Raw genomic sequence first — 18,815 nt, 5'->3', positions numbered from 1 at the left:
ACGAGAGGAACTGGCTTCCCGAAGGGCACAGCGGGCACGCGAACCACTCTTGGGGAGGGGGGGCACCAGCCTCCCCTCAGCTCGCGGGCCGTGTGGGGTGGGCGCGCGCGCGGGGGGGGAGTCCCAGGTCCCTGTCAGGGCGGGGCGAGACCACCGCGCCAGGTTTGAGGGGGGAGCCTGGTAGATTCACGTGATGGGGCGGAGTGGTGACCCGACATACCGCAGCCTCCAATCTGCGTCCCCGGTGCCCCCTAACGTTTTGAGAAGGAAAATGGCTGCTGGGGGCTCGCTGGCTGCCGAGCGGACGGCGCGAGGCTGACCGCCGCCTGTCTGTCCCCCCCTTCCGCATTGGGCGCGCCTACCTCGGGGGCTCCCGCTCAGCCCCGCCCCCCCGGGCGCGCGGCGTTCGCTCCCAGCCAAGGCAGTTGGCGCGGGCCGCGGGCGAGGCGGGGCTGCGCGGAGCCCCCTCCCCCTCCTCGTCAGGTCCCCTCCGGAGCTCCGGGCGCAGCCTGCGCCGCCCGCTTGCGTCTCCGGTCCGCTCCGGCCCGGGGCGCCGCGGTTTGAGAGGTTGGCCCGCTGAGGACACAAGGTCAGAAGATCGGGCGGCGATGCTCAAGCGCGACTGGAGGCAGCCGAGCGGAGGCGACCGCGGTCGGGATCTGTCCCTCCGGACCGGAGAGCGGGACTGGGGCAGGCTCCGGTGAGGAGCGGGCGAAGCGGCGGCGGCGTCCAGGCTGTCTCCGGGCGGAATTCCCCTGCGGGGCGTCCCTGTCCGCGTCCGCGAGCGCAGCCCCAGCCGGGCACGGGCGCCGGGGAAGATGGAGCCGGGGGGCCCGGCCCGCACTGGTGCCCCGCAGCTGGCCGCCCCGGGACTGTGGAGGACTCGGCCGACGGGAGGCGGCGGGGGCGCCTCCTCCTGGCTGCTGGACGGGAACAGCTGGCTGCTGTGCTATGGCTTCCTCTACCTGGCGCTGTACGCGCAGGTGTCCCAGTCCAAGCCTTGCGAGAGGACCGGCTCCTGCTTTTCGGGCCGCTGTGTCAACTCCACCTGCCTCTGCGATCCGGGCTGGGTGGGGGACCAGTGCCAGCACTGCCAAGGCAGGTTCAAGTAAGTGTCTTCTCGGACCCCAAATCTCAGCGCCCCCCCCAGCCCCCAACCCCCGCCAGCTGCCCCGGGTCTCCGGGCCGGGAGCGCAGCGCGGCGCGCGGCCGGAGCGGGTGACAGTGGGGCCCGCGCTGTCCCCCCTCCCCAGCCCCGGCACTCCGGGAACCCCGGGCACTCGAGCCCGCGCCCCACATGGGCCAGCGTGGAGCGAAGCCTTTCCCAACCGTTGCCCGCTGTCCGCAGCGACTCCGCATCCCCAGCTCAGAAAGAACATTTGCACGCTCACTTACGGTGCCAAACACCACTGTGTTAGGACAATATGTGTATTTTACGATTCAGAAATGGTGCAGGTAACTCATGAAACACATGCGCATTGTGAAAATTCAAACACTTGTGTAAAGGTTCAAAGTTGTGGTCTACCAGCATCTCCTCCTTCCCCCACTCCTACTGCTCTCGCCTCGCTATGATCATTGTCAACAGTTTTTTTTTTTAGTCATCAGTGATCATAACAAGTAGGGTTAGGATGGGCTTACTAGTGCCAAACCCTAAGCTCTGTGTGTTGATTGCTCCTGACAACTCTGTCACTTAGTAGAATTCCTATACTGCATCTGCAGAGAGAAATCCAGGCAGTGAATTTAACTTCACTCACTCAAGGTTACCCAACAGTAGACGCTGAGTCGTGATTCCAAACTAGGCAGCTTTACTCCTGAACTTGCACTTTTAGCTATACAGTGTGTTGAATTTGTTAGGGTAATCTTGAACTGAGATATACAAGTCTCACTTATTAGGTAAAAGGATGAAACACCTAGACTTTTTTTGTGTGGCGACACAGTGGATTTTTGTAACTAGTTAATTTTCTGTCAGCTATTGTGTGGGAGCATCACTTTGCTGTTTCTGCAGCTCAAGGTGCTAAAGACATGAAAGTAAATATACTTTCTCCCTATTGGATGATGTTTATAGATTCTTGCCTGTTATAAAAACAAATGGATGGGTGTGGAGAAGTGACAGATGAACTAGTTGAGGTCAATAGGGTAGCCTTCTGACAATTTGCAGGTAACACAGTCATTAAGAAAGCCAGCCTTTTAATATCCTAGGTATTTAGTATGAAATTTTCTGGCTAGTTTGTGGCTCTGAAGTTACATTATGTAGACTGCTAATATTTCTTAGGATGATACAAAATCTTGGTGAAATATCTCCGGCTCTAAGGCAAAGGTAAGAATGTGGTTCATCTTACTGTATTTTAGGGCACTTTCTTTGGAGTTTTACACAGCATATTTTCTTCTTTTTTTGTTTTAACATTTGTACTGGATGCTGTTTAAAACAATGCCTCTTAAAACTCAATATAAAAATGTATGTTTTTAAAATGACACTTTTAAATTTTAGGTTTATTTTCCTAGTTAATTTGCTTTTTGGAAGTGAAATATCTTAAGTTTTATGAAATTAATTTTGGCAGTAATTGAAGTGTTTCCAGGGTTCATACTTTCACAAGTTAGTATAGTACCATAGTTTTAAAAACACATTTAAAAATTGTGAGAGGTACTAAGTAAAGTTCAAAAAGAGTCTTAAGATGAGATAAGAGATCCTATTGAATTGTGCCTTATTTAGTTATTTGTTCTTTAACTTTGGCTATGACAGTAGCAGCTTCTTTACCTAGTGAGAACATATAAACTGGCAGCCTATAGTGAAAACTACTACATTCATTTTTTACATCTTTTTATACATAAATAGAAAATTGCTTGATCCATATGTAATTTAGGGATACTGGCTTTTGAGTGGGTGAATTTGCTCCATTTATCTGCGAAAGGCATACATTGCTTCAGTCCTGAGAAACTCACACAGTTCCTCCATTTATAGTAGGGGAACTTGCTCGTTACTTGAATCAGCAGCCTGGGCCTCACTAGCAGATGTTGTTCCAGTTGAGTAAGAGAGGTCACAGATCAAGTTAAAAAGTAGCCTAAATAGCATTGAGATGGTGTTCAGAAACAAAATACCCTATTGAGTAAAGAATAGATTTTTAACGTATAGTTAAATAGCAGTAAACCCTAAAACTGATTATTGAATCTTCATAATTTCTTTGGAAGCTGTTATTTCCTCTGATTCATTGTACTCTTGATTAAACACTGTTTCCTTTTTCTGGGCTATAAACTGTCAATTAGAGTAAATACAACTCATACAACTATCTTTGTTTTTTTGTGTATACTCTTAGGGGTAAAGAAAATGTGGTATTTAATGTTAAAGAGAATCATATTTAGAAGAAAATTTTTTCATGGCAAAGTACATGCTAAGCTATGAAAGTTATTTGAAGATGGTGGTTTTATCGAGCATTTGAAGTAGTAATGCAGTGAGAACTGAATGAGAAATTCTCACTTCACTAATTATCTTGAAAATCTTTTTACTACACTGAAGGATAGCAACCTTATAAATAGACATCAAAAATGGTTGATCAGTCTTGGTAATTAATTGGTGTCAAAATTAATTGGTTGGGTCCATGGTAACTTAGCTTTTTTCTCCTATAAAAGTTGCGCTAGGGAATAAAAATATTCAAATGCATGTTTAGAAAGGCAGCCTGATAGTTGGGGGAAGAAACGCAGAAGCAAACACCATCACAAGTGATACTTCAATTCTCTTACCATTGGTTCCACTCTTCTCTGTCCACTGGAAAAGAGTAAACCTTCAAAATTACAAACTATTCCTCATACAGATAAAACACTGATCTTCAGCTAAAGCTAGACTAAAGGTCTTTCTTAGGACTGAGAATGAGAAAGGACAGGGCCAATTTGAAGTCTAATCAAGGGTACGGTAGACTCTAATTCAAATTATATTTGTTTGAGTAGAGTAGTATAGTATTAAGGTAGAAAACATTTTGCCGTCATCTATTTGAATGAATGACATTCTTTTTTAGAAGCTGGTTCTTTAGAGTTATTTTGGAGAACAGTTGAGGTTTGTATTTATATACATTTATATTTTGTGTTCAGCTGGGCACCAGTGGCTCACACCTGTAATCCTAGCTATCCAGCAGGCAGAGAGCAGGAGAATCAAGGTTCAAAACCAGCCTGGGCAAATACTTCACGATATCCTATCTTGAAAAACTTTCACAAAAATTAGACTGGTGGTGTGCCTAAAGGTGAAGGCCCTGAGTTCAAACCCCAGTACTGAAAAAAAAATTATATTTTGTGTTGAAACTTAAGACATATTCTTGCTAAAGTGGCTTTGGGATTTATAACTCTGATTTCTCTTAGGTAAACAAAAAATACTTAGTGCTCTGAGATTGGAAAATAACTCACTATATTGTGAATTATGTAAAGGTAGAATTATTATTATAAGCACATTTACTGAATATTTTACTAAAATTATTTGTTAAATCTTATCCAGTATATAAATGATTTTTTTAACCTTTAGATTGGCCAAACTTGAATATTGAATTTCACATATTTTTGATGGAACTATTCTGTTTCTAGGCAGGTGCTCTACCACTTGAGCATATCCCTAGTGTGCAGAACTATTCTATATCTGCTGATAGCAAAATGAACATATAATGACAGGAAATAGGTTGATAAACAAAATGAAGCAGGATTAACCTTTTCCTCATGGAGTCTAGTTATAAAGGTTACTGTCTTTGATGATTTCAATTTCTGGGTTCTTAGGGTTGGTTTCATTGTCTTTTTCTTTAAGAATTGGTTACATTTTCCTTGTTCTTTGGTGAATAATTTTGGATTTATAGTTAAATATTTTGTTTTGTAGATTCTGGGCTCTGTTACCCTCTGGTTGATTGGTTATTTAAAATGTATACTTACTAGGCAACTAATCAGCTAGGTTCAGGTAGCAAATTCTTGGTTCTTTTTTTTGGCAGTACTGGGGCTTGAACTCAGGGCCTCACACTTCTTAGGGAAGCACTTTACCACCTGAGGCACTCTGCCAGCCCTTTTTTGTGTTAGGTAGTTTTGAGATAGGGTTTTGAGAACTTTTGCCTGGGCTGGCTTTGAACCTCAATCTCCTGATCTCTACCTCCTGAGTAGCTAGTATTATAGGTGTGAGCCACTGGCACCTGCCTCCATGGTTCTTATTTATGTATTTATGTATGTGTGCATGTATGTATATATTTATTTTTCAGTACTGGGGACCAAACCCAATGGCCTCATACACTCTAGGCAAGTTATTCCACTGGGCTCACTCCTCAGCCCTGTGGCCAGTGGTTCTAGTCTCAGTCTCACTTCAGTGTTTTTGAACATGAATTAAGATTACACTCTAGGATTAATGTGAGAATTGAACATTATTTCAAATTTTAGGTCAAATTTCAAAGTCTAAACTAAGCAGCTTGTGGGTCTTTGCATACATGAGCAACTCAGGTTTAGCCTGGGTCATCTGTGGGTTCATATACAGAATTAGGGTGTATTTTTTAGTTCTCAGTGGATTCCCCTTATACTCTGACATGTAGGGGAACCTTTTCCCAGTTATTCTGACTGGAAGGACAGAAATTCTTTTAGAGCTCATGTGCTGCTGCTATAGACTCAGGGCTTGTCATCATTTTCATCTCTATGGCCATTGTTTTAGTAAAAGTCCTATTTTTTTTTCTTTCTTGCGCTGTCCAGGTTATATGAGATGTCCATTGGAAAATTTGTAGAGACAGAATGTCTAGACATTTGTCAGTTATTGACCTTTCAGTAGCATTACATTCACCCCAATCTGCAGGAGTTTAGACAAATAAGTTTCGTAACAGGATTGTGTGTGAATAATGGAGTTAAAAATAAACTACTCTTTCTCCATTGGGAAAGAATGAGGGAGTGAGAAGTAGAGAAAGAGACCAGAAATGTCAATCTAATGGAAATTCCTTCCCATGGGAATAAGAGGATGGACAGTATTCTCATTTATATTCAGTAAAAAAAAAAGCACATTTCTTTAAAATGAACTACCCTTTCCTGGTAACTAATTTTGTCTTCTTTCTGCAGCTTTTTTGTTTGATATAAGTTAAACTCGACAGTGTTTTAATAAATTTATAACACTGCCAGAAATATGCAATTATAACATCTGGCCTACAGATGCTCAAGTTATTGAATGAAAGACTTTTGAATACCTAGTAGAGTTAATCCAATGTGGATAACTTATCCACAGATAAATTTTGATAGACAATAGCTAAGTGGTTAAAATGCTGGAAACTTTTTGTAATTGGTCTTAGGAACATTCATCCTGAAAGCACTGTTTTGTCCTGGTAGCTATTTGAAGATGGTATTGAGAAAGATTTGCAGTAGGAATGCAGCATTTTGAAGGGTCATATCGAAAGTTTCCTTTAATTTGCTGGAAGAGAAACAGTGATCATTTTACCAGTGGCATTCTATCTAGATTTAATTATTTTCTTTTCCAAATCATGGGTACGGTGTGGTATCAGTAGCTCCTTCCATGATATCAGACCTGAGAGCTGACTGAACAAATAATTATCACTGAGCTTAGTTTATAGACAGATTTTAGTTAGTATATGGTTGTGGCCTGTGGAACTAGTACTATATAGCCATCTTGGCTAGTGTAGTCCTCTTACATGGGTAAAAAATATTAACTGGTAAAGTCAGGGTTTCTGGGATTAGGTATAATTTGTATACATAGTAATCTCCAATGGGGGATGGTACCCAAGATGACTTACCAGAGTGTGTGAAGAAAATATTAGAACTTGTAATAATGTTATTCTTTTACTTTTAAATTTATGTTTTATAGTATATATAGTATTTTTAGTCTAAGTAGTGTGTATTTTATTTATATGTAAATATATTGATATTTGAGCTAGTATCATACTTTTTACTGTTAGATTTGAAGACTACTATAGCAAAATGAGTCATTTGAAGCTTTTATGGGAGGGTCAGGTAAACAGAGAATGAAGACTTGGCAGTGGGGGATATGAAGTACATTGTGAAGGGAATAAGAAGAAATGTATGCCTAGCACAGAGTGATACAATGATGTATCAATGTGCAGAGAGGAAAAAATTAGCAGTGAATTTAGTCTTGATTCATTTTGTTTGAAAAAGGAGTCAAGAAGCTGACCATTAGCTCAATAGGGAAAAGTTGAAGGCTTTTCCTGTAAGGTCAGGAATAAGACAGTGGGCTCTGTTTCACCATTTCTGTTTAATGTAGTACTGGAAGTTCTAGCAAGAACAATTAAGCATCCAAATAGGAAAGGAAGAAATGAAATTTCTGTTTGCTGACAACATGATCTTATGTATAGGAAACCTTAAAGACTCCATCAATAACCCGTGAGAACTGATGAATGAATTGAGTAAAATTACAGATTACAAAACCAACATACAAAAATCAGTAGTATTTCTGAGTACTAACAGTGAACTCTCTGAAAAAGAAATTAGGAAAAGAAATCTCATTTATAATACCATTAAAATCCCTAATATATGTAGGAATAAATTTAACCAAGAAGGTGAAAGACCTCTACACGTTAAACTAAAACACTACTGAAGAAATTGAAAATGACACAAATAAATGGAAAAATACCTCATTTTCAAGGAATTTCAAGGAATAATTAATATTGTTAAAATGTTCCATTACCCAAAGTAATCTGCAGATTCAGTGTAATTCCTATCAATTCCAATGTCATCCTTTATAGAAAAGCCAAGAATATTGCTAAAATTTGTATAGGACCATAAAAGACTATGACTAATCAAAGCAATCTTGAATAAAGAGAATAAAGCTGGAGGTGTTACACTGCCTGTCATCAATTATTTTAGAAAGTTATAGCAAGTAAAACAGCACATTGACCAATGGAATAGATTGGAGAGCCCAGAAATAAATTCATGTATGTATGGGCAATTGATTTTGACAAGGGGGACAGTAACATACAGTGGGGGAAAGGATAGTCTCCTCAATAAATGTTTTTGCTAAAACTGGCTAGCCACATCTAGAAGAATAGAATTGTACCCTTATTCACTCTTTATACAATAATCAACTTAAAATATATTAAAGACTTAAATGTAGACTTGAAACTGTAAAATTACTAGAGGACAACATAGCAGAAAAGATACACATTAGTTCGGGTAGTGACTTCTTGTATATGACTTTAAAAATATTGGAAACAAAGGCAAAAATAGACAAATGAGACTGAATAAAACCAAAAAGCTTATGTGCAGCATAGGTAACAATTAATACAGTGAAGATAAAATCCATTGATTGAGAAAATATTTGTAAATTGTATGTCAGATAAGGGGCTCATATCCAAAATATCTGAGGAACTCAAACTAATTGATAACAAGAAAACCACTGATTTAAAAATAGGCAAAGACTTGTCTTAAAAGAAGACATACAGCCAGACCCTGTGGCTCACACCAATAATCCTAGCTGCTTGGGAGGTTGACATTGGGAGGATTTGCAGTTTGAGGCCAGCTTGGGCAAACAGTTTGCAAGACCCCATCTCTAAGCTAATCAGGGCACAGTGGACTGGAGGGGTGGCTCAAGAGGTAGAGCACCTGCTTTGCAACTGTGAAACTCTGAATTCAAAACTCAGTCCCACCAAAAAAGAAAAAAAAAAAAGCCCCCCAAAACAAAGCAAAACAAAAACCTCCAAAAAACCAACAAATACATGAAAATGTTCAATATAATTTAACAGGAAAATGCAATTTAAACCATGATAAGGCATCATCTCATGCTTGTTAGAATAGTTATTATTAAAAGGGTGAAAGATAAGAAGTATTGGCCAGGATGTGGAGAAAAGGGAATCTTTGTACACTACCTAGTGGAAATGAAATTACTACAACCATTTTGGAAAACAATGGGACAGTTCTTTAAAAAACTGAAAATAAACTTACCATATGACCACTCCTTCCACTTTGGGGAATATATTCAGTATGTTGAAGAGGTTTTTTTTCACTCTTATATTTGTTGCAGCACTATTTTATAGCATCCACGATTTCAGAAGAACCTAAGTGACTATCAAGAGATGAATGGGTAAAAAAAAAAAGGCAGATATTCATAATAGAATACAACTCTGCCTTTCAAAAGGCCAAATAGAATTATGTCATTTGCAACAATGTGCATGAATCTAAAGGATGTCACAGTAAGTGAAAATAGCCTGACACAGAAAAACATATAACCCCTGATCTCACTTCCATATGGAAGCTCACAGAAGTAGAGTAGGATGGTGGTTGCCAGAAGCTGAGGGTGGACATGGAAAGGGGAAATGTTGCTCAAAGCATATGAAGCATCAATTAGACAGGAGGAATAAGTTCTAGTGCTCTGTTATACAGCATGATTATAGTTGATAATGCATATCTCAAAATTGCAAAAGGAGTAGTCCTGAGTGTTCTTATCATACAGAAATGATAAGTATGTGAGTTGATATGTATGTTAATTAGCCTGATTAACTTAAGTCACAGCGTACATATTGAAGCATCACATTGCATCCCACAAATACATACAGTTTTTGTCAATAAATGTAAAATAAAAAAGGAATTGGTAAGTATTTAAAATAGAAAGTCTGCGTTAAGAAAGATTTCCATGTAAGGATGGTTTACAAAGGCTACCATGCATACAGACTATTTTTCATTGGATCTGAATCTTCCCTGTAGTTATGCCAGCACTGAACCTATATTCTTTGACAAACAGGATTTATTGTTTCAGAGAATTTGTAATGATTTGATTCTTAGTTTTTTTTTTTTGGTAATGTTTGGGCTGGTTTTGTGCATTAGTAGTTGCCACCCTTGTGTTATAAACAGTCCAGCATGCTTATTAATTAGGCATACTGGATTGGGCAGTATCAGGTAGAAAGAGTGATTGGCAAGGCAAATGGGCAAGTTGTAGGTATTTAGACATAGGATTGGCAGACTGTTTCTGCAAAGGGCCAGGTAGTAGATACTTTAGGCTTTTTTGGACAGATGGTTTCTTTTTAATTTTTTTTTTTTTGACAGTACTAGGGTTTGAGCTCAGGGTCTCAAGCTTGCTAGGCAGGTGCTCTGCTGCATGAACCACACCTCCAACCCAAAATACTTTCTATTCCAATGCAAATCATAACTATTTAAAATTTTTTTCCTTCTTTGGACAGATGGTTTCTATTGATGCTGCTCAACTTTGTAGTGTGTTAGCAATCTTAGACAATATGTAAAGAAATGGGTACAACTGTGTTCCACTAAAACTTCACTTACACAAGTAGATAGTAGGCCAGTAGTTTAGGAGCACTGGTCCAGAGTCACATGTCTTTGTGGGGCTTAAGTAGTAGAGGGTGTGACTAGCAAGTGCGAGGCCCTGAGTTCAAACCTCAGTGCTGCTAAAACCAAACCAAAATAAAATAAAAAATACCCAAAACAAATATGTCAATATGGTTCTCAGTTTAAGAATAAGGATGCTATAGAATTTAAAAAAAAATAAGTTAATGGTTTGAAACTCAGTTTGCATTTTAGAAATATAAAAATAGTATTGATAAAGAAGTCTATTTTTTACTTTTTAGGTAGTCGAAGTATATGCTACCTAATTTAGCGTTCCACAAAGTGGCAATGTCAGAGTATTTGGAGTAAGAAGTGAAGGAATAAATTGAAAACTAGGGTTTTGTGATCAGAGTATGGTCTTGGATTTTAAGACTTCTGAATGTTAGAATAAAAATTCTAGATTATAAAAAAAGTTCAGTGCATAATGGAAATGCTTTGTTCAAGTGGCATGGAGGTGAAAGTTCTTGGAATTTAAGAAGAGGTCACAGGCTGTTCGTGGTGGGGCACATCTGTAATCTCAGCTACCTGAGAGGTGGAGGTAGGAAGAATTTGGTTCAAGGGCAGTCTGGGCAAAAGTGTCAGACCTACCTTTTTTTTTTTCATATGTGCATACAATGTTAGGATCATTTCTCCCCCCTCCCCCCACCCCCTCCCTTACCGCCTACCCTGCCCCCTCCCAGTCCCCCCAACCCCCTCAATACCCAGCAGAAACTATTTTGCCCTTACCTCTAATTTTGTTGAAGAGAGAGTACAAGCAATAATAGGAAGGAACAAGGCTTTTTGCTAGTTGAGGTAAGGATAGCTATACAGGGAGTTGACTCACATTGATTTCCTGTGCATGTGTGTTACCTTATAGGTTAATTCTTTTTGATCTAACCTTTTCTCTAGTTCCTGGTCCCCTTCTCCTATTGGCCTCAGTTGCTTTTAAGGTATCTGCTTTAGTTTCTCTGTGTTGAGGGCAACAAATGCTATCTAGTTTTTTGGATGTCTTACCTATCCTCATATCTCCCTTGTGTGCTCTCGTTTTTTTCTTGTGATCAAAGTCCAATCTCCTTGTTGTTTTTGCCCTTGATCTAATGTCCGCATATGAGGGAGAACATATGGTTTTTGGTCTTTTAGGCCAGGCTAACCTCACTCAGAATGATGTTCTCCAATTCCATCCATTTATCAGCGAATGATAACATTTTGTTCTTCTTCATGGCTGCATAAAATTCCATTGTGTATAGATACACATTTTCTTGATCCACTCGTCAGTAGTGGGGCATCTTGACTGTTTCCATAACTTGGCTATTGTGAAAAGTGCTGCAATAAACATGGGTGTGCAGGTGCCTCTGAAGTAACCTGTGTCACAGTCCTTTGGGTATATCCCCAAGAATGGTATTGCTGGATCATATGGTAGATCAATGTTTAGCTTTTTAAAGTAGACTCCAAATTTTTTTTCAGAGTGGTTGTACTAGTTTACATCCCCACCAACAGTGTAAGAGGGTTCCTTTTTCCCCGCATCCTCGCCAACACCTGTTGTTGGTAGTGTTGCTAATGATGGCTATTCTAACAGGGGTGAGGTGGAATCTTAGCGTGGTTTTAATTTGCATTTCCTTTGTTGCTAGAGATGGTGAACAGTTTTTCATGTGTCTTTTGGCCATTTGAATTTCTTCTTTTGAGAAAGTTCTGTTTAGTTCACTTGCCCATTTCTTTATTGGTTCATTAATTTTGGGAGAATTTAGTTTTTTAAGTTCCCTTTATATTCTGGTTATCAGTCCTTTGTCTGATGTGTAGCTGGCAAATATTTTCTCCCACTCTGTGGGTGTTCTCTTCAGTTTAGAGACCATTTCTTTTGTTGAGCAGCAGCTTTGTAGTTTTATGAAGTCCCATTTATCTATGCTATCTCTTAGTTGCTGTGCAGCTAGGGTTCCATTGAGAAAGTTCTTACCTATACCTACTAATCCCAGAGTATTTCCTACTCTTTCCTATATCGACTTTAGAGTTTGTGATCTGATATTAAGATTTTGATCCATTTTGAATTAACATTGGTATAGGGTGATTATACATGGGTCTAGTTTCAGTTTTTTGCAGACTGCTAACCAGTTTTCCCAGCAGTTTTTGTTGAAGAGGCTGTCTTTTCTCCATCGTATATTTTAGCACTTTTGTCAAAGACAAGTTGGTTATAGTTGTGTGGCTTCATATCTGGGTCCTTTATTCTGTTCCAGTGGTCTTCACGTGTGCCAGTACCATGCTGTTTTTATTGTTACTGCTTTGTAATATTGTTTGAAGTCGGGTATCGTGATACTTCCAGCATTGTTCTTTTGACTGAGTATTGCCTTGGCTATTCGTGGCCTCTTGTATTTCCATATAAATTTAATGGTAGATTTTTCAGTCTCTTTAATGAATGTCATTGGAATTTTGATGGGAATTGTATTAAACATGTAGATTACTTTTGGGAGTATAGACATTTTTACTATGTTGATTCTGCCAATTCATGAGCATGGGAGATCTCTCCATTTTCTATAGTCTTCCTCAATCTCTTTCTTTAGAAGTTTATAGTTTTCCTTGTAGAGGTCGTTCACATCCTTTGTTAGGTTTATACCTAGGTATTTGATTTTTTTTGAGGCTATTGTAATTGGAATTGTTTTCATATATTCTTTTTCAGTTTGTTCATTATTAGTGTATAGAAATGCTAATGATTTTTCTCTGTTGATTTTATATCCTGCTACCTTGCTATAACTATTGATGGTGTCTAGGAGCTTTTGAGTAGAGTTTTTTTGGATCTTTAAGGTATAGGATCATATCTTCTGCAAATGGGGATATTTTGACAGTTTCTTTACCTATTTGTATTCCTTTTATTCCTTCTTCTTGCCTAATTGCTCTGGCTAGGAATTCCAGTACTATGTTGAATAGGAGTGGAGATAGAGGGCATCCTTGTCTGGTTCCTGATTTTAGAGGGAATGGTTTCAGTTTTTCTCCATTAAGTATAATGCTGGCTGTAGGTTTGTCACATATTGCTTTTATAATGTTGAGGTTCTTTCCTTCTATTCCTAGTTTTCTTAGAGCTTTTATCATGAAATGATGTTGGATCTTATCAGAGGCTTTTTTTGCATCTATTGAGATGATCAAGTGGTTTTTGTCTTTGCTTCTGTTAATGTGGTTTATTTACATTTATTGATTTTCGTATGTTGAACCACCCCTGCATTCCTGGGATGAAGACTACTTGGTCATCGTGAATAATCTTTTTGATGTGTTGTTGAATTTGGTTTGCCATTATTTTATTGAGGATTTTTGCATCAATGTTCATTAAGGAGATTGGCCTATAGTTCTCCTTTTTGGAGGTTTCTTTTCCTGTTTTTGATAAGTATAATGCTGGCTTCATAAAATGTGTTAGGCAGTTTTCCTTCCCTTTCTATTTCATGGAACAGTTTAAGGAAGGTTGGTATCAGTTCTTTAAAAGTCTGATAGAATTCAGCAGAGAATCCATCAGGTCCTGGACTTTTCTTTTTGGGGAGACTCTTGGTTGCTACTTCAATTTCATTTTGTGTTATAGATCTTGTCAGATGATTAATATCCTGTTTTTCAGTTTTGGATGACCATATATATCTAGAAATCTGTCCATTTCTTTAAGATTTTCAAATTTATTTGAATATAGGTTCTCGAAGTAGTCTCTGATGATGTACTGGACTTCGATGGTGTTTGTTGTTATCTCCCCTTTTGCATTCCTGATTCTACTAATTTGGGTTTTTTCTCTCCTCATTTTAGTCAGGTTTGCCAGGGGTCTGTCGATCTTGTTTGTTTTTTCAAAGAACCAACTTTTGTTTCATTAATTCTTTGTATGTTTTTTTTTTTGGTTTCTATTTCATTGATTTCAGCTCTTATTTTTATTATTTCTCTGCTTTTATTTGTTTTGGGATTTGCTTGTTCTTGTTTTTCTAGGAGTTTGAGATGTATCATTAGGTCATTGATTTGGGATCTTTCAATCTTTTTAATATATGCACTCATGGCTATAAACTTTCCTCTCAGGACTGCCTTTGCTGTGTCCCAGAGGTTCTGATAGTTTGTGTTTTCATTGACTTCCAGGAACTTTTTAATTTCCTCTTTCATTTCATCAATGACCCATTGTTCATTAAGTAATGAGTTATTCAGTTTCCAGCTGTTTGCATGTTTTTTGTCTTTACTTTTGTTGTTGAGTTCTAGTTTTATTGCATTGTGATCAGATAGTATGCATGGTATAATTTCTGTTTTCTTATATTTGCTGAGGCTTGCTTTGTGCCCTAGGATATGATCTATTTTGGAGAAGGTTCCATAGGCTGCTGAGAAGAATGTATATTGTGTAGAAGTTGGATGAAATGTTCTGTAGACATCAAGTAGGTTCATTTGATCTATTGTATATATTAGATCTTGGATTTCTTTATTGATTTTTTGTTTGGATGACCTATCTATTTATGATAATGGGATGTTAAAGTCTCCCATGACCACTGTGTTGGAGTTAATATATGCTTTTATGTCCTTCAGGGTATGTTTGATGAAATTGGGTACATTGACATTGGGTGCATATAGGTTGATAATTGTTATTTCCTTTTGGTCTATTTCCCCTTTTATTAGTATGGAATGTCCTTCTTTATCTCGTTTGATCAATGTAGGTTTGAAGTCTACTTTGTCAGAGATAAGTATTGCTACTCCTGCCTGTGTTGGGGGGCCATTGGCTTGGTAAATCTTCTTCCAGCCTTTCATCCTAAGCCTATGCTTATTTCTGTGAGTGAGATGGGTCTCCTGTAAGCAACAAATTGTTGGATCTTCCATTTTAATCCATTTCGTCAAACGGTGCCTTTTGATGGGTGAATTAAGTCCATTAACATTAAGCGTTAGTACTGATAGGTATGTGGTGATTCCTGTCATTTAGTTGTCTTAGTTGTTTGAAGGTTTGATTGTGTGTACGTACGTTGAGGTTATTCTCTACTTTCTTGCTGTTTCTTTTCCTGTAGTTTGGTACTGCCTGTCCTTTCATGGTTATGTTGGGTTTCACTTTCTGTGTGCAGATTCCCTTGAAGAACTTTTGTAGTGGTGGCTTTGTGGTCACATGTTGTTTTAGTTTCTGCTTATCATGGAAGACTTTTATTGCTACATCTATTTTGAATGATAGTTTTGCTGAGTAGAGTATCCTGGGGTTGAAGTTGTTTTCATTCAGTGCCTGGAAGATCTCTCCCCAAGCTCTTCTTGCTTTTAATGTTTCTGTTGAGAAGTGTGCTGTGATGTTGATGGGTTTGCCTTTGTATGTTATTTGTTTTTTTCTCTCTTACAGCCATCAATATTCTTTCTCGGGTCTCTGTATTTGTTGTTTTAATGATGATATGCCATGGGGTAGGTCTATTTTGATCTGGTCTGTTTGGTGTCCTGGAGGCCTCTTGCATCTGTATGGGAATATCTTTCTGTAGATTTGGGAAGTTTTCTGTTATTATTTTGTTGAATATATTTCACATTCCCTTTGCTTGCACCTCTTCTCCTTCTTCAATGCCCATGATTCTCAGGTTTGGTCTTTAGATAGAGTTGGTGAGTTCTTGCATTTTCTTTTTACAGGTCTTGAGTTGTTTAATAGTTCTTCGGTTTTTCCTTTAATTACCATTTCATCTTCAAGCTCTGGGATTCTGTCTTCTGTTTGTTCTATTCTGCTAGATTGGCCCTCCGTTTTGTTTTGCAATTCTGTTTCGTTCTTTTTTCTGAGGTTTTCCATATCCTGAGTCCCTTCTCTTTAATGTTGTCTATTTTTGTCCTGAGTTCATTTATCTCTTTATTAATCGTGTTCTTTGTTTCACTTTGGTGTTTATACAGTGTTCCTATGGTTTCCTTTATTTCTTCTTTTGCTTTTCCAAATTCTCTATTTTTGTTGTCTTGGGATTTCTTGAGTGTCTTTTGTACATTTTGGTTGACCCTATCCAGTATCATCTCTATAAAATTCTCATTGAGTACCTGTAGTATTTCTTCTTTTAGATTATTTTTGTGGGCTTCATTGGGTTCATTGGCATAATTTATCTTCATTTTGTTGGAGTCTGGATCTGAGTATCTATTTTCTTTATTTCCCACTGGTTCCTGTACTAATTTTTTGCTGTGGGGAAACTGGTTTTCCTGTTTTTTCTGTTTTCCCGTCATTGCTCTTGGTGTTGTTATTGTCCCTGTACTGTGTGCAATTAAGTATTTTCTAGCTTGTAATAACAGTGGTGATATTTAGAATGGAAGGGCGAGAGGAGATGGAAAGTAAAGAAGTTAAAGGAAAAGGGAAAAACAAATAAACAAGTGGAAAAAAACAAAACAAAAAAACAAACAAAAAAAGTTTCAAAGATATAAACCGGGAGAGATAGTGTACTAATCAATTGTAAGCTGAACAGGCATTAGAGAGACAGAGAGAGGATTGAAAAAAAATGTATATATATAAATGAAAATAGAAAGAAATGAAAAAATATATATAAAAAAATTTAAAAAAGTAAGAAAATAATAATAAAGAAATCTCCAAATTCAAATGCAGTAAGGTTTCAGTCTTAATAATTTTGATGTTCGTTCTTCAGCCTTCATTCCTGGAGATGGTGCCTCAGAAGTAGTTCTGTGGTTGTCTTGTCAAAGGGGAAAAAGACTGGAACAACCAAAATAAACCAAAACTGCACAAAACAAAAAAAAAAAACCCACAAAGTGGCTCAAGTTCAAATGCAATACAGTTTCAGTAAGTTTTTCAGCATGCAGGTGTAATTTGGTTGTTCTCTCATCAAAGGTAGGGAGAGAAAAAAAAAGTCTGGAGACAGGTCTGTGAATGGCTATCTGTGGCTGTGGCTCACCTGCCTACTGCTGTCAGCCTGCTGTAGCTGGAGGCGTTATTTATGCAGATCTCTGGGGTAAGCTTAGCACTCACCTGGCCTGGCAGGCTTTGTTTACTCAGTCCTGTGTGTAAGCAGCTGCTACAAGCTTTCCCCTGTCCAAGCACACTGGGGGAGGTGACACTACACCTGCTTTCTCAGGCCTGCGTGTTTATTTACAGCTCATGTGGGAAGTGGGTCTTCCCTCCTCTCCTGTGGACTTTTCCTCCCTCCACCACTTTTACAAGCTTTCCCGCTTCTGGTTGCTGGGCATGTGCCGCCGCTCCTGCCTTCTCTGGCCGGCTTATTTACAGCTCTGTGAAGGTTTCCCCTCCCCCCCGTTTCGGTGCTCACAGCACCCCACCCTGTTTGCTATGTGTCTTTTTTTTTTTGTTATTGCTTATTATTCAGTTTTTCTTTTTTCCCTGGGTGGGGGTCGGTCTGTCCAGGGGGCGCTTAGCTGACCTTGTCCCTGTCTCCCCAAGCCATCTGGGTGTGGGCATCTGGCCGCAGCGCGGGAGCCCTCCTGGTTTCTCCCTTTAAGATGAAGTGGAGATGCTCTGCACAGGATGGTGGTGTGGAGAAGTCAAAGTTTTGCCTCTTCTCCGTGGTTTTTCCTGTAAGGTGAGTCTCCAGCATTCTCCAAGATTTTACTTTAGGAGGCACGCTTTCTGCTTCCTCCCTCTAGCTGCCATCTTGGAATTCCTTGAGACCTACCATAATAAGCTAAAGCAAAAAGGGCTGGGGGAATGGCTCAAGTGGTAGCAAAGCCCTGAGTTCAAGCACAAGTACTGCAAAAAAAAAAAAAAAAAAGAAAGGAAGAGGTCCGGAAACAAAAGAGGGAAAATTGCTCTTTATTTTTGTAGAAGTGTGAGGGGCTTTTTCTCTTACTACTATATATTGTGATGCAAAGAGATTGTTCCCTTCCCTTTTTCTTGGTATTTCCATGTTACAGTAGACTGGGTGCAATTCCTCTCTGCAGTAAGTAGAGGGGAGAATAGATTCTTGGTAGAGTCTTTCATGCTGTGGATGAGGGATGAAGATCATGAAGGAATTCAGGGACTATGGTGAGTAGAGTTTCCTTAAATGTCTGTTATTGTGCCACTGAAGTTGAATAGAACAGAACAGGGTGTGTAGTTTTCAGGTATTCCTGTTGTGTAGCTCCTTCACATCACTTCTTACAGGGGAGAGAGGAAGGTCACTGGTAGTTCCTGGCAGTAGAGAGAGGCCATTTCCTCAAGTGCAGTTTGGGAGGTAATCATAGTAAGGAAGATGGTAGATTAAATTGTAGGTGATTTTGGGAAGCAGTAGTGCCTGCTCTAAAATTAAATTTCCAGTTTTATTTCATTATAAAGAGAGCCCTGTATTTCCTTTTTGTTTTTTTGGCGGTACTGGGGTTTGAATTCAGAGCCTTGGGCTTGCTATGCAAGTGCTCTACCACTTGAGCCATGCTTCTAGCCCTAGAGGACAGCTGGCTCCCTGTCAGGGAATAGAATCCTGGTCTCCTGTCTGACCCGCGGAGATACTCACCACTTTACTAATGAGGATGGCCAGAGCCATGTATTTCTTGACTGTATATTAAGGCGCTGTTTGAATATGTTTTACTTTTCTTCTTAAGAAATTGAAATAGGAGTACATAGGGGCATGGAACAAATTAGAATTTTCTTTAACATTAACACTCTGTGGCACCAAACTGTT

The 18,815-nt window shown here is 39.3% G+C and overlaps 1 protein-coding gene across 3 annotated transcripts in view; it reads left to right on the top strand.

Moving 5' to 3' along the window:
- Nucleotides 1-444: 444 nt before the first annotated feature.
- Atrnl1 (attractin like 1) overlaps nt 445-18,815 on the top strand; it is a 744,833-nt gene continuing 726,462 nt past the window's right edge. For all 3 annotated transcript variants that reach the window (XR_012449625.1, XR_012449626.1, XM_074078234.1), the window contains exon 1: nt 445-1,108. Coding sequence is in view for 1 of the 3 variants with exons in the window: in XM_074078234.1 (XP_073934335.1) it covers nt 819-1,108 (290 nt within the window). In the remaining 2 variants the exon portion in view is untranslated. The remainder of the gene's footprint in view (nt 1,109-18,815) is intronic.

This window comes from Castor canadensis, chromosome 7 (assembly GCF_047511655.1).
Source record: "Castor canadensis chromosome 7, mCasCan1.hap1v2, whole genome shotgun sequence".
Classification (NCBI taxonomy): Eukaryota; Metazoa; Chordata; class Mammalia; order Rodentia; family Castoridae; genus Castor; species Castor canadensis.
This window is presented reverse-complemented; position numbering and strand designations above follow the sequence as displayed.